Source organism: Capra hircus, chromosome 7 (genome assembly GCF_001704415.2).
Source record: "Capra hircus breed San Clemente chromosome 7, ASM170441v1, whole genome shotgun sequence".
Lineage (NCBI taxonomy): Eukaryota > Metazoa > Chordata > Mammalia > Artiodactyla > Bovidae > Capra > Capra hircus.
Window position 1 is genome coordinate 96,330,234 of NC_030814.1, and position 14,841 is coordinate 96,345,074.

A 14,841-nucleotide genomic window follows, 5' to 3' on the forward strand; every position below is an offset into this window, starting at 1 on the left:
GTGAGACTACTGGAGACTACTGGCATCTCCCCGAGGCTGGCTGGGGGGCTGGGGACATCTCTGCAGGAGAGGGTTTCCCACACTCGCCAACCATTTCCTGTCTCCCAGTTCTCTCTTGATCCTGCTCCAGCCTCTTGTCTGCCCCCTTCGATGGCTCTGGTGTAGCTCCTGCCAAGGTCTGGCATGACTCCCCTGCCAGGGCCCCGTGGCCGCTTCCCAGCTGCCTCTTCGCTGAACTCCTGGGCACCTGGGGCTTCCGGCCAGCCCTCCCCACCCCCACTGGCTTCATTTTCCTCCTCAGCCTGGCTGTTATTATCGGCCCCTCCTGCCATTTGGTCCTTGGCCAACTGCTAAATTTGATCTTCTCTCCCCCAGCCGCCTGCCTACGTTTCTAGACTGCCTCTGGGCCAGGGGGTCCTGTTTCTCTCATCGGAGCTCCAGGTCTGAGGTTGCACCTGGGCGTGGCCCCCGGATGTCTCAGGTGGAGGAGCTATGTCACAAGCTCAAGTGGGGAACCTCAGCCTCCCCAGGGTCACCTGATCCTGCACAGTCGCTTCCTGAAGGCCTACCTGCTCACTCGCTTCTCTGTCCCCATGACTGCATCCCCAGTCACCTCCTGCCACCAGCCGGTCCCACAGCAGTCTGCCTGGCCTGTTAAGGGCACAAATCTGATTAAGTCCCTGAATGCTTCAAATCCTTTAATAGCTTAGAGCCCGATAATGGCTTCCCAGAGCTTAGGACTAAGGACCACGCCCTGGCCGTGGCCCAGGGCCGAGGCCTGGCTCCTGGCTGCTGTCCAGGTAGAGAATAGCCTTGCTAAGATCACAGAGGTGGTCAGGGCCTGCCTGCCTCCAAAGCTCTCAGACTAGTCACCTCCCAAGGGTGGGGGGGTGCCGCCCTCGCCCAGGGAGGAAGGGTTCGAGGTGGGGTGCTGTCTACCTGCTGATGGGAAGCAGGGCAGGGCCCTCCAGGATCAGGCCCTCAGGCCGCAGAGAGACTGGCCTCTCAGAGTCCAGAACTGGCTTGGTGGGGTGAGGGTGGGGCAGGTGCCTGCCCTGGCCTGGAGCCCAGCTGCCCCACCTCCCACACGAGCCAATCCAGGGGTGGAGGGGGGCGGAGCGCTGAGTTGGCAAACCCCTCAGGCACCTGGGCAGCAGGAGAGGGCAAGCAGGAAGGAGGCTCAGACCAGGATGTACAAACACAAGCTTCATTGAGGGGAGAGGCAGAGTGGGCAGGGGCAGGAGTCAATCTTCCTTCAGGCTCCCGAACACAGCGGCTGGCACGCTCTGCTGCTCCAGGCGCACCTCTGGATGGGGGTGGGGTGTGAGGAGGACTTGGTCACTCTCTGGGAGCGGTTCCCGCCCCCACCCTCTACCCCACCTGGCCCACTGGCCCCTCACCGTTGGGCTCCAGGTCCATCTCATCCTCATCCTCATCCTCGCCCAGCTCAATCTCCTCTGGGTTGGCCTGCTGGGCCAGCTCAGCCAGCTCCTCCCGGGAGGCGTCACTCCTGGGGCAGGCAGGGGCCACACTGCTCAGCCAGGCCCGGCGGCCCCCCACCTCCCGGTGCCTCCCCTCCTGAGAGCTGGCTGGCTCCGAGCCCCAGCCTCAGGGCGACCCCCTCACCTCACAAACAGGATCTTGCTCTGGGCCCTTGAGGGCTGGTCCCGCTCCGCCTCTGCCGCCAACTGCTCCGCACGCTGCTCCAGCAGTTTCATGTCATCCATACCGCTCTGCCCGGGGGCCAGGTCGGACACTGGGGGTGGGGGCAGGGAATGGGAGGTCAGACGCCGTGCGGACCATGCCTGGTTTGCTCTGGGTGCTGCTGGGCGCCCCCAACGTGAGCCTGAGGCCCCGGTCCCCCAGGGAGCTCCCAGCCCGAAGCATGGGGGACAGGGTGAACCTTGACGCTCTCAGACCTGGGAGGCCAGCGCCCACGGCAAGGGCTTGCTCACCAGTGCCCGTGGCGCTGCCCGACACCTTGAGCATCTGCGAGGCCATGAAGTTGACCTGTGTGTTGTACGTGGCCTGCACGCTACGGCGGATCCGCAACATCTCCCGGATGGTGTCCTCATTGCCATGCCGGACCTCAAAGTCCTTCCACGTTTGCCAGAAGGCCCCGGTTGTCTGCAGAGGGGGTAGCAGGAACGTGAGCTGGTCAGCTTGGCCACAACCTCCCACCCCCCAATCCCTCCCCAGGCTCAGGACCGTCCCTACCCGGGGGTCGCAGATCTGCGAGCAGAAGCTGTATATGGCCCGGGCGCGGTCGATCTCCCCGAGCTTGCACTCCATGTCAGCAAACCGCAGGCACATCTCCCGGGCATGCTCATCAGACAGCACCTGGTGGGGTTGGGACGGGTCAGGGAGGCTGGGATGGGGGCGGGGGTGCACACACTCCTCTTTGCACACTAGGCTGGCCCCTGGGCAGTGAGCCGGCCCTCTGCCACACACACACACACACAGGCTCACTCAGATTCCCTGCCTGCAAGACCCTCTTCTTCCCCCCTCGCCCTCCACCCCCGCCGCGGGCACCTCAATGGCCTTCTGATAGATACTGCGGGTGTGGGTGACCCCGTAGATCTCAGCCGCCCGCTTGATGTAGATGTTGAACATGTCATACTGCTGCGCGGGCTCCACAGCCCTGGTGGCACGCTCATACACTGCCATGGCGTGTCGCGCCAGGCCCCACTCTTCTTCCAGCTGCGCGTACAGCAGGTACAGCGCTGTGGCAGGACGAAGCGGGAGGTGGAGTTAGAGGTCAGCGGTTGGGCCCGGGATGCGCCCCCACCCCCCAAGACCATTTGGCCCCCCTTACTCTTGGCATATTTGGGAGGGCAGCCATCCAGCGCCTGCTCAAAGAGGTCGCGTGCCCGCTCCAGCTTGCGGCCCCCATAGCGGGCAATGAACTTTGTCAGGTAGGTACTCCAGATGTCTGACACATTGGGCCACTTGAACAACGAGATGCCGCGCTCGTATGCCTGCCCAAGGGGGTGCTGTGTGTGAGCCCTCAGCAGGAGGACCCCTTACGCCCATGTCCCCTTCTGGCTCATTCAGCAGGCCCCTGGCCTGCCTGCCTCTCCCTCCTGCTCCTCCCCGTGATCACACAATCAAAACCCAGCCTGGCGGCCAGTCTCCCTCTATAGGCTGCCAGGACCCTAGACAGAGCTGGACTAGGACTCACTAAGGTAACTCAGCAACTTTATGGCTGAAAATGGGAGTTGATCCTCAGCTCCACAGACACTGAAGCCTGGGGAGAAAGGTCACACAGGCAGGGGGCAGGCCTGACACTCAGAGGCGGCACTCATGTGTGTACAACAGCCCCCCGTGTCCCCGTGCCCTCCCCAAATTCAAGTCAAAACCCTTGCTCCCAGTACCTCAGAACAAGACTGTGTTTGGAAAAAAATTTTACAAGGTGTAACTTGAGTTAAAATGAGATGACTAAGGTGACCTCACTCCAACACAACTGACATCCTCATGAGAGCAGAGGTAGCCACGCCAGGACACCACGGAGAGGTGAGCTCTGCAAGCCAGAGGGAGGGGGCTCTCGGAGGGAAACAGCCCTGCCCACACCTTGATCTCAGACTTCAGGCCTCCACGACGAAGAAAATGCACCTCTGTGGGTTAAGCCGCCCAGTGGGTGGTTAAGCCCCCATCTTGTGGGGTGGCCTGAGCACACAAACACAGTGTCCCTGACACCTGGGTGGGGACCCCCGTACCTTGAAGCTCTCCTCAAAGTACTTGTGCTCCTCCAGGAACATAGCGTAGTTAATGACGATCTGAGGCGTGGCGATGCGCAGGTCCAGGATGCGGTCATACACTGCCTTGGTGGACTGCGGAGCGGGGACAGGGCGGCACACCCCGGGGGTGGAGTCAGCCCCCTTCCTCTCCCCAGGGAACGCTTCCCATTCCCCCACCCCACCCCAGGGACTCTGCTGCAAGGTGCAACCCCACCCCCACCCCGTTCCAGGGACTCACCTGGAAGGTGCCGAGGCTCTCCTCCAGGTCGGCCAGCATGGACCACACCTTCAGAGACTTGTACACACGGTTCTGCACAGGCTCTGAACCATCAAAGTACTCAGCACGCCGGGCAGGCAGCGCTGTCGCCTTCTGCAGGAGCAAGGACAGCAGGGGTAGGTGCTCAGGGGGCGTCCGGAACCCTGACCGCACACCCTGCAGCACCCAAGCCTGCCTATCCCACCCCTCACCTGCCCATCCCACCCCTCACGGGCCTATGCTCACCCGCAGAAGTCGCAAGGCCTGGTCATAGTTCTCATGCCGGAGCTCCAGCTCGCCACACTCACACCACACACTGGCCAGGTCGTCCACCTGCTTGAAACTCACCTTGGTGGCTTTCTCCAAGATGACTCGGGCCTGCGGGGCAGGCAGAGGCCAGGCTGAGACCCCACCCACCAAGAGGGGCGGGGCAGAGGACTCAAGACGTCCATACGCGACACCCACACTCACATCGACACCCACACTCACATCGTCCAGCTGCCCGTTGTCCTCGTAAAACTTGGCGAACGCGACCCACAGCGTGTGGGGCTTGCCGGTGGCCTTGAAGGGGTCCACCGTCTGCACAGCCTCCGTGTACGTATTGATGATCTGCGCGGGAAGGGCTGGGTCAGGCTGGGCGGGGACCTGGTGGGGAGGGGCGGGCCTCGGAAGAGGGCGGGGCGAAGACAGGCGCTGGGGGCGGGGCCGTCACACACCTCCCGGGGGCGGCCCTGGTGCAGGGCCACACGCTTGTGCCACTCGTGCACGTGGTGCGGGTTCTGGCGCAGCAGGACACTGTTGAGAAGCAGGGGCCGCCGGCTGATGAGCTGTTCGAAGCGGGCCAGGCGTAGCTCCAGGTCTACATCGTCTGGGAAGTCGGGGCAGGGTGGAGGGTGTCAGTTCACTTACCCAGGGCACCTCCTGCTCGCAGCCGGTCCCTAGCCCCACCCCCCGCACTGTCCATCTGAGCACTCCCTCCCCGAGCTGCCCCAGGGCCACCTTGAACCCACACTTGCGCAGGGTCCAGGCTACCATGGAAACCCTTCAATCCCACCCCCCCACACACCAGCCCTCCTTCCCTGCCAAGCTCTGGCCCAGGCCCTCTCCACCTCGCTGTCCACCCTGCTCTCCCTTCCCACCAGCGTTCAACCCAAGCCCCACTTAAAAGTGTCCCCAGTCCTAGCAACCCACCCACTCACACTCCCCTGCTGCTGTCCTCTGACCCCAAGACTCACTCACCCCCAAGCAAGTCACTAGGGACTCCTCTCCCCCAGCTCACCCTCCTCCTCCCTCCCCAGCTCCGAGGCGGTCTCCATCTTCGCTGCGATCATACTCTCTTCGAATTGGGCATAGCTGTCGAACACCTGGGTGAAGTCCCGCACGGTCATCACAGTCCGGATGGCCTCCTCGTACACGTCCCGAGCCTGCAGGGAAGGGAAGTGGGGGAGGGGGGTGTAAGGAAAGTGCAGGGGAGAGGCGTGTGTGCCCACCAGAGAGCCTAGGCATCTGATAGAACCGGCCTCTGAGCACCTGTCCCAAATCAGAATCCCCACAGGGTACTCCCTGGGGCCTGCCCAGCCCTGCCAGCACCCAACAATGGTTGGAGCTCTCCCTTCCCCTCTTCTGCCAGATGATCTGGGGACCTCGGCTCCTCATCAGTAAACAGCGTGACAGCTCCTCGTGTAGTAACCATGGGGCTCAAGTGAGATACATGGCGGCCCAGCCCCCATGGGACCCAAGGGGGGACCAACCACCCCGCCTGGACCTGAACCTCAGCAGGCCACGGAGGGCTCACCTGTTGCTACAAAGTACCCCTCACACCAGTCTGACCCCTCTTTCCAGCACACATTCTCCCAGTCATCCCCCAAACCCCGAGGGGACGGGTAGTATGAAAGGAAAGTGGTGGGAGGCCCCATCACTCTGCCCCTGCCGGCCCCGGCCTATGCGGTCCACTCAAAGTGTCAGCCCGAAGGGTCTTTGTATTTTTGTAAAATGCACAGCTGGTCAGGCCTGTGTCCTGCTCACGGCTGGCTAACTGGCAGCTCCCTGTAGCGGGACACAGTCGGCCCCTTCTTGGCCTGCAGGGCTCCCTCTTCCCCCAGGCCTGCACAGACCCCTCTGGGCCCCAATCCACCCTCTTGCTCTGATGGCCCCTGGCCCACCCCCTCCCCACCCTCGCAACCTCAGCCAGCTCCTCCAGGGACCTCTCAGAGCCCCCCCACACGGCCCCCATCCCCAAGCTTGCCACTCCACTGTCACAAGGAGAGCAGCAACGTGAACAGATGGCAACACCAGCACCTCAGCAGGGACCCTCACACCAAACCCCGACTCCAGCCTGAGTCCCAGTAGGTGGGAAGGCAACTGTCACTCTCAAAAGTTCATTCTCAGGAAACTTCAGCAAACGAGGACACCCAAGCTAAAACAGGTCCAAGGCTACCACCAAGGAAAACTAGGTCTCGCTGGTTCAAGGTGGGTGCGCTCGCTGGCAGGGCCAGGCAGTCTGCCTCGCCCCACCTTCAGGAAGGCACGTGCAAAAGTGTGCACTAGCAATACACTGGCACGGGTTTCCTGCCCATATGCACGTCCACAGGTGTCCCCAAAGGCTGGGTGCTGGAGGGAGGTCCCGCCCCGCTGCCAGACCCCTGCCTGCCCAGGCACCTTCTCGAAGTGACCGCTACGGATATAGTAGTCGGCCAGTGAGCACCAGAGCTTGCCCAGCTGGTCGGTGAAGCGGGTGAGGCCCCCGCGGATGATGGCGTCCACATTGAGAGACTGCACCTTGTCGGGGTTCTGGGAGATGAGGTCACAGAGCTCGTGCCACAGCTGCGGGGCGAGGGAAAGTCAGCCTCGGCTCCAAGGGGCTGGCCCTCCCGCCCGGCCAGCACCCCAGGGCCCACCTGGTAGTTAGACTTGCCGGCCTTCGACACGAAGCGCTCGTCGTTCACCACGGTGGCCAGGCGCTGCGCCGCCTCGTCCAGCCGGTCGCTTGACTTGAGGTACTCGATATACTCCTCAGCGCTTTCGGGGCTCAGCTGGGCACCCACACACCACCGGCCGTCAGTGGGGCCACAGGGCCACCCCACCTCGGGTCAGCCCCCCACCACTGTCCTGGGCAGGAGCTAGTGCTGCACTTCCAGCCTCAGCCTCAGCCCCAGCCCTCTCCAGTCCAGGTCCAGCCCTCGCTGGTCTGGGTTAGACACCAGCAGTCCAGCCTGCACAGACCAGGCCTTGCTTTCATCATAAGCCCCCTACCTAAAACAGCACTGCACCAAGGACTTCACGATGCATTAGAGACTATAAATCTGGGGAAACCGCAGGAGGCCTCCATACCATCTGCCCCTCGACTCTCAGCCCTGCCTGTTATGTGTTTATCTCCTGTTCCCTGCCCTCTCACGGTTGCAGATTTACTCTGGTTTACGCAGTCAGGTCACAAGCATTTGTCTGCCAGGTGAGACTGAAAACTCCGTGCAAGCAGGGACTGTCTTAGCCACGCTATCCTCAGCACCTGTATCCCAATGCCTGACGTAGAGCGGTTGCTCGCAAACTCTCTGGAAATTGAACACAGAACTCACAAATAAAACCCTGTGTGTCTCCACGAGCCATGTTCCCACTTCCTGTCTGTCAGGGCAGACGGTGCCCCCAGTGAGCCCGTTTTTGGGAAGTCCTGACCTAGGGTACTGGCCCACCTGCCTGAACCTGGCCCCATCTTGCCCTTTTAGGGGGCTCACCTTGAGGAAGCGCCGGTAGCCCCGCACGGCAGTCTCAGGCAGGGGGTGTGAGCGCAGGAAGCGCAGGTACAGGGGCCAAATACGAGAGTGCTGGGTGATGGGCAATGCCCGGAGGGCCCGGTCGAAAGTTCGGCGTGTGTGTGTGACACGTCCCTGGTCCATTAGGAACTGGCAGTAATCCAGCCACAGCCGGGGCATCTGGAGGGGTAGGGAGAGGAGGGGCTGAGCTGCCAGCCTCACCACTGGGCCCCAGGATGCTGGATGTCCCCTGCAGCAGGACCCAGAACCACAGTGCCCCTGGAACTAAGTCTCACTCAGCCCGGCATGCACAAAGGTCACAGAATTCCCACCCCTGCTCTGTCCACCTCCATGGACTCTGAGCCCCACCTCCCTACTCATTCCCTGGCCCAGCCATGCCCCCTCCCCACCTTGTGCATGAACACAAAGGCCCTCTCATGGCAGTTGTTGACATCTTCATAGGCGGGGTCGGTCACACAGCGATGCTTCACCTGCGCCCGGCGGGCCTTCAGGTAGCGGTACCAGAGTTTGTAGCTGGGAGTTGGAGGGAGGGGCAGTGACTGGTCAGCTTTTATGGACTCCCAGGACCCTTCCCTCTGCCCTATGAGACAAGTGCTAGGAGCAAGGGCCTGGGGAGGATGGCCAGGACATCAGGGAAGGTGTGCTCGGCAATTCCTGGGATGTCTACTCGCTGACACAACACCTAAGAGGGACCTGGGACCTACTAGCCAGTTCTGGTGTGATGGGATAAGATAGGGGCAGGGGGCGGGGGCAGGCAGGGCAGCTACTGCCAATCTCACCTGCAGGGCAGCAGCTTGAGCGCCCGCTCATACAGTTGATTGAGCCTGGGCTTGGGGGCCCCCTGCTTGAACTCGATGTAGCGGAGCCAGCACTTGACGGAGAACTGGTTCCGCATGATTTCCTCCTCATAGGGGAGGTCCTCTTCCTCCTGCCAGGGCCGGGGTATGGAGAAAAGACAGACCTGCTTTCAGAGCCTGCGCACAGCACCACTCCTACTGGGACCCCTACCCAGGTCCCAAATGCCACTGCTCACCCCTGGAGCCCAGTCACCTAGATACCAGGACTATGGACCAGATTTTTACCTCTCAGAATCTGATGACCTACAACGTGACCCAGACTATCAGACTCCTCGGTCACCGGGTTCCAGGCCAGGCATGAAACTATCACCCAGATATCACTCTCTTGGCCTTCCGAATCAAGCTATCCACTTTCTGGCCCAGGTCACCAGACTCTACAGACACCAAGGTTCTGGTCCAACGCTAGGCCTCCGCCCTAGTCACCAAGTCTTACCTCCTCAGAGCATGACTCCCCAGACACCAGACCTTTGGCATCTCAGGCTCCCACCAGCCAGTTTAGCTCAACTCTCCCCCAGAAGTCGGAAGCTAGATCCTTATCTCAGGAAGAAAGGTATGGACAAGTTCCCTAGCCTTTAACTCGAGACATCAAGAATCAATCTAGTGAAAATGCCACGCCTCTACTCCAAACACCAAGACTGACTCTCCAGGATTCTACTGGCCGTCGCCCACTCAGCTCCACATAACCAGGTCTTCACTTCTTTTCCCAAGATTCTCCCGGTCCAGACACCATGCCTTTATCCCAGAAACTATAACGCTCAGGACCAGACCTGGACCGTTACCCGGAACACTTAGATTTTACCAATGAAACCTGGACTAGTCACCATACTTTTACTTCAAACACCAGGTCTCTCAAAGTTTAGCTACAGGAGTTTCTGTTCCCGCCCACACCCCGCGCGCTCCCATTTCCGCCCCAGATCCGGGATGCCAGCCCCTTAACTTCGACCATTTGCTCTTTACTGAGATCACCTGGGCTCCGGCACCAGATCTTTGCTCCTGACCAGCCTGGTCCAGGCATCACGAGCCGGTCTTCGGCCCGTAAGGGTCCTCCTGCTCTCAGACCGGCACAGTTTTAGCCTAAATACCCCGAGTGGCCAAGCCCCAATCCCCTGAGGTATCTAAGCCCCGGTGCCCCTATGAATGCCACCCCCGGCCCGCCGCGGACTCACGAAGACAAGGTCCGGTCGCTCGGGCCTCGAGAGCCGCGCCATCACCACCATTTTCCAGGCTCTCCAGGTACGGACAGAAGTCGCGGTATGATGACGTCTAGGCCTAAGGCCTGCTCTCTCGACCCAAACTAATTTCCCATTGGCTGAACTCTTCCCGATCATGCGCCAGGTGTTGTTGACTTTCCGTTCGACCACCCCAGATACCGGAAGCAGAGGCGAGCGCTCTAAGATGACGTCATCACGAAGCTACTTGGACCAATCAACTTTAGCAGTGGAGCCCGCGGACTCTCAATGACCTACTGTCTTGTTGGGCTGTGGGCTTTGGGCGGAAGCGGCTGTGAAGCCTAAGAGGAGGAACATGGGGGTGAAGCTTGAGGTGTTTCGGGTCAGTGAGCAACGGAGCGGTCGGAAGGCTGGGCGCGGGGTTCTTCCTGGATGAGGAGAAGGCTCAAAAGGGAGGCCTCCGAGAGAGGGGCTCTGGGGCGAAAGCTCCGTTGATTTGAAAGGGACCTTTACGGTTGGAGACGCAGAGGAGGGGGCTCTGGGTTGGGGGCTCTGGGTTGGGGGCTCTGGGAGGGCAGGTGTGAGGAAAGCCCTCTGAGAGATGTGACCTGGGAAGGAGGCTCTAAGAAGGAAGACTTCAGGCTCTGGCGGAGCTCTCGGGTTTACAGTGGGTGTGCGTCTTTCTCCTAGACCGACTCCTAGACTCCGAAGAATGAGTTCTGGGTCTGAGGGCGCTCTGGAATCTCGCTGGGGGTGGTTTGAAGTCTCAGAGAGATGCCTTTGTTGTACAGTTCTTCTGCTCCTGGGGCCAATATGTCTGTCTTTCTTTGAGAAAGAGTCTTTTAGACTCGGAGGGGGCTTTCGAGGTGGGGGGTGACTCTTGGATTCTGGGGACTAGACTTCAAGGTGTGTGACTTCTGTACCCTTGCTGGGAGTTTTGGGGTTCTGGAGGGTCCTGAGGAAACACCTCTGGTCTCGGCCAGAGGATGGTTTTCCCGACTCTGAGCAGCCGCTGTACCAGTAGGGGTGGAGGCGGGGATGGTAATTCCTGACTACTCATCCCTCCCCTTCCCTTCCAGATGACCATCTACCTCACCTTCCCTGTGGCTATGTTCTGGATTGCCAATCAGGCCGAGTGGTTTGAGGACTATGTCATACAGCGCAAGGTGGGCACCAGTTCATTCCAGGGGGTGGGGAAGGGTATGAGGGAGCAGGGTCAGCCTCCCCTGGGCCGACCCTGCCCTGGATGTGGGGCTCTGGAGGCTTCTGGCTTGTGACTCCATCTATGACTTTGTCCCTACAGAGGGAGCTGTGGCCCCCTGAGAAGGAGGACCAGGTAAGCATGTAATTTTCCTCGCCCCGGAGAGGGGAGGGGCCTGGATTCCTGTGGCCATGATGGACCCTCAGTCGCAGGCAGGGAACCTAGAGTGGAGGGACACATGATTTCCTTAACTGCCCCTCTCCCTGAAAGTGAAAGTGAAAGTCGCTCAGTCGGGTCTGACTCTTTGCGGACCCCATGGACTCTACAATCCATGGAATTCGCTGAGCCCAGAATACTGGAGTGGGTAGCCTTTCCCTTCTCCAGGGATCTTCACAACCCAGGGATCAAACCCAGGTCTCCTGTATTGCAGACGGATTCTTTACCACCTGAACCGCAAGGGAAGCCAAGAATACTGGAGTGGGTAGCCTATTCCCTCTCCCAGCAGATCTTCCCAACCCAGGAATTGAACTGGGGTATCCTGCATTGCAGGCGGATTCTTTACCAACTGAGCTATCAGGGAACTCCCTGAAGGTCGAAGCTAATCTGGGGTTGTAATTGGCAAAGGCTTCATTGTAGACAGGAACTCTGAAGCCACGGTCTGGGGGGTTAAGGGGAGGTGGGCTGGGAACAAGATCCAGGCCCTGAGGTGCATTTGCCTCTCCTTCCTTCCCATCTCACCTCCCCAGCGCCGGGAACTAGAAGAATTCAAAGAGAGGATACGGAAGCAGCGGGAGGAGAAAACTCCTTCGTGCTGCCCAGCAGAGCCCCTGAGGCCTCTACGTGCCGGATTTCCAGCCTGCTCCGCAGAATAACACACACACGGTTCTTTGTTGCTCATGGAAGTGCTTTATTGTCGGTTCTCAGGGGCCAAGTGGGCCCAGGACACCTCAGGCCCTCAGGGGGCTTGTGTCTGGGGCTGGGGGGCTGCTGTTCCGACGGAAAGCTGAGAGCAGCTGGGTCCTGGGGGGTGAGGGAGGGTTTGGGGACTGAGGGTCCCAGCTCGTTTCTGCACTCCGTCCTGTTGATACAAAGGGGTCAACCAGAGAGAGGGCCGAGAGGTAGTCCAACCAGAGGGGGACACAGACACTGGAGGGAGGCGGCAGATGGCAACGGTCACACCTCCCCCCTCCCATTACCTGCTGCCACCGTCCCTGAGCCTCTGTGCTCCTCAGTACTCAACATTAAGGGTTGGTATTGTGGGCTGGTGGGTTTTGGGGGCCTCACTGGGGTCCTGATCAGAACCCAAGCTGTGGCAAAATGCGTGATGGTGGACATGTGGGGGTCTGGATGCATCCTGTGCACAAGCTCACCTGTCCTCCACCCCTCGGGGTGCCTTCCCAGGAAGGGGTCTATGCTCTGTCACCTCCTAAGCTCTCAGACACTCGGGCTCAGGAGCTGTGAGTTCCCGCCATGTCTCTGACTTGAACATGCCCCAGACATGACTTCGATCCCTTTTCAGCCCTGTCTGGGCCTCTGCCTCCCTCTGAACTGGGGTATTGGATCCACCAGGGTCTTGTGACTGGCAGGGACTCAGGATGAGTGCACCGACCAGACAATGGACGGATAGAGGTGGGAGTGGGGCCCCTTGCGCTCCTGGCTGGGTGGAAAGCGGGTTAAAGGCCTCAGCCTGGTCGGTCTCTCCTCAGCCCAGACAGAACATCACCTACCTTGGGGCCCAAAGGCTGGAAGCCAGGCAGGGCGCTGACCGTCACTCGCTGGTCATCCATGCGGCGGCCCTGGGTATTGGCCAGCATGTCCATGAGGCTGTCTCCATCTCGGGTGCAGGGGCGCTCTCTGCGTGGAGCCAAGGGCCGGGGGAGCTCAAACAGCCCAGCTGGAGCCCCCCAGCCCACCCTGCCACCCCCCACTCACATCCTCCAAGAAGCAGGCTGGTATCTGCCCCCAACCTGTGGGCATCTCTGTCCCCAGTCACCAGCTCACTTTCTCAGACTCTTGCCCGCAGCCCCCCAGGTGGCCACTTGCCCCCTTCATGCCCAGCCACCCACATCACAAGCCACTTCTGCACACCCTGCTGCCCACTCTCACGGCTGTCAGAGGCTGGGCCCGGCCCCGCCTGCAGCGAGCAGCGCTGCTCCTCCATCCGGCCGCCCTGCACGTGGCTCAGCAGGTTGAAGAAGCCCTCCTGGCTCTGGGAGGCAGCTTGGGATGGCAGGAACAGATATGCTCAGTCAGCCGGCCTCAGCCAGGAGCCCCGTCAAACGCAGCCAGCCAGCTTCCACTTGGCTCCCAGCGCCCCCTGAAACTTCTCCGCGGTTCTCACCATTCCCGCCGATGTGCTTTTGCAGAGCTGCTCACAAATGAGACATGAGTCTCCTTCCAATCTCACCCTGGCCCCTGCCCCAGGGGCCCCACCAGCAGTGTCACGTGACTGCAGCACTGCCCCGAAGAGAGGCTGACGTCCTACATAGGGGCCTGACTGCAGGGCGGCCTGGGAACTGGGACACTAGCCAGGAGGACCATCCCGGGGGCCGCTCCCTATATCCCAACCTCCTTCCCCCATAGGGTCATCACTGAGAGCCCCTGACCTCGCTGGGGGCTGGATTAGCACTCAGAGCTTCAAGTGCCCTCCTGCACCTTCTTAGGTGGCAACTGGGTCAGGGTCCCAGAAGACTCCTTGCTAATTAGGTGCCCTACAAATGAATTAGTCTTGTTCATTCACAGGCCCTTGAGTGTGGGTGTGGGGGTGGGGCCTGCTCACCTTGTTGCAGGCAGAGCCCACATTCTCCTCTTCCTGCGTCCATCGTTGTCCCTGCTGCCCTCCCCTGGATCCCGTCCACCTTCTGCTGGCCTCTCCCCAGTCCCAGGCCAGAGAAGCTTTTTAAGAGACTGGGATATGGGGGGGGGGCGTGGGTGTGTAGTGGATACCCCAGCCCCAAATCCCCAGCTCATGCCCCATCTGCTCCCACCCAAGCTTAAGCCCATAAAGATGATCCAGATAATTGTTTTTGCAGCGTGAGCCGGGGCTGCTGTGGGGCAGGAGGCAGTGACCTGTGGGTTTTAGGACCTGCTGGGCCTCAAGGACTCAGAGGTGAGTGCAGGGTCTCCACAGTGGAGAGCTTGAGCTGACTGGACCCCCTTGGGAGAGACTGGACCATGTGGACAGCTCAGCGTGAGATCTGCATCCACCTTTGCCCACCCGTATTTGCTGGAAAGGCAGTTGCCATCCACAGGTGGTGGGAGGAGAGGAAGCTCAAGGACACCTGAGCCACCACCAGCTAGCCTGGTCCACTCATACCTCCTCTGTCTCTGGCCATCCCTTCTACTACTGTCCGCACGGCCTGGCTTGTCCCACCCCATGCCCCCCAAAACTGGAATTTATGGCGCACTTGTCTCCCCACTCCACCATAGCCAAAATTGTGGTCCAAATCTGACCCATCACACAACGATAGAACCTATTCCCCATCACACCAAGGACCCAAATTACAGGATGAAATATATTAGAGAGAGAGCAATTAAATCAAAGAAATACTGGGCTAGAGTAAGGATGAATACATAGGCTAAGATAGGGAGAGAACGGACCCACACAGTCATCTTAATGACCGCGTCTGTGCAAGAGCCCCAATCAGATTGAATGTCTCAAGCGCCGGAGATGATAAGGGTGATGAGACTCCAATGCGCACCACACATGCCCCTCACTCAAGGATGTTTCTTTCTTACATGTAGTGTATAGATTGCAGGCAAACCAGTTAAAGTTATTCCAGAACGATAAGGGCCACTACTCATGACCTTTCTGCGCAGATTAGAAGCTTTGGTAGTCACTATCAATTCTCTTC

At 60.1% G+C, this 14,841-nt stretch overlaps 3 protein-coding genes across 3 annotated transcripts; 1 reads left to right on the forward strand and 2 right to left on the reverse strand.

The window, feature by feature from the left end:
- XAB2 (XPA binding protein 2) lies at nucleotides 1,187-9,975 on the reverse strand. The gene is made up of 19 exons (XM_018051166.1): nucleotides 9,784-9,975; nucleotides 8,540-8,688; nucleotides 8,150-8,273; nucleotides 7,722-7,919; nucleotides 6,891-7,025; nucleotides 6,652-6,816; nucleotides 5,273-5,417; nucleotides 4,710-4,861; nucleotides 4,483-4,602; nucleotides 4,240-4,371; nucleotides 3,976-4,107; nucleotides 3,717-3,830; nucleotides 2,816-2,978; nucleotides 2,533-2,723; nucleotides 2,218-2,340; nucleotides 1,956-2,127; nucleotides 1,627-1,756; nucleotides 1,401-1,510; nucleotides 1,187-1,306 (listed from the first exon to the last, which is right to left on the reverse strand). Exons 1-19 carry the CDS (start codon nucleotides 9,943-9,945, stop codon nucleotides 1,245-1,247), a joined length of 2,679 nt encoding a protein of 892 aa, XP_017906655.1. The 5' UTR covers nucleotides 9,946-9,975; the 3' UTR covers nucleotides 1,187-1,244.
- Nucleotides 10,033-11,884, forward strand: PET100 (PET100 homolog). The gene is given in 5 exon segments (XM_005682403.3): nucleotides 10,033-10,168; nucleotides 10,866-10,952; nucleotides 11,090-11,122; nucleotides 11,734-11,784; nucleotides 11,786-11,884. Coding segments are annotated over 5 exon segments (231 nt in total). The 5' UTR covers nucleotides 10,033-10,141; the 3' UTR covers nucleotides 11,819-11,884.
- On the reverse strand, nucleotides 11,943-13,809 carry PCP2 (Purkinje cell protein 2). Its single transcript, XM_018051677.1, is given in 7 exon segments — nucleotides 11,943-11,978; nucleotides 11,981-12,025; nucleotides 12,027-12,065; nucleotides 12,715-12,816; nucleotides 12,819-12,841; nucleotides 13,094-13,207; nucleotides 13,767-13,809. Coding segments are annotated over 7 exon segments (402 nt in total).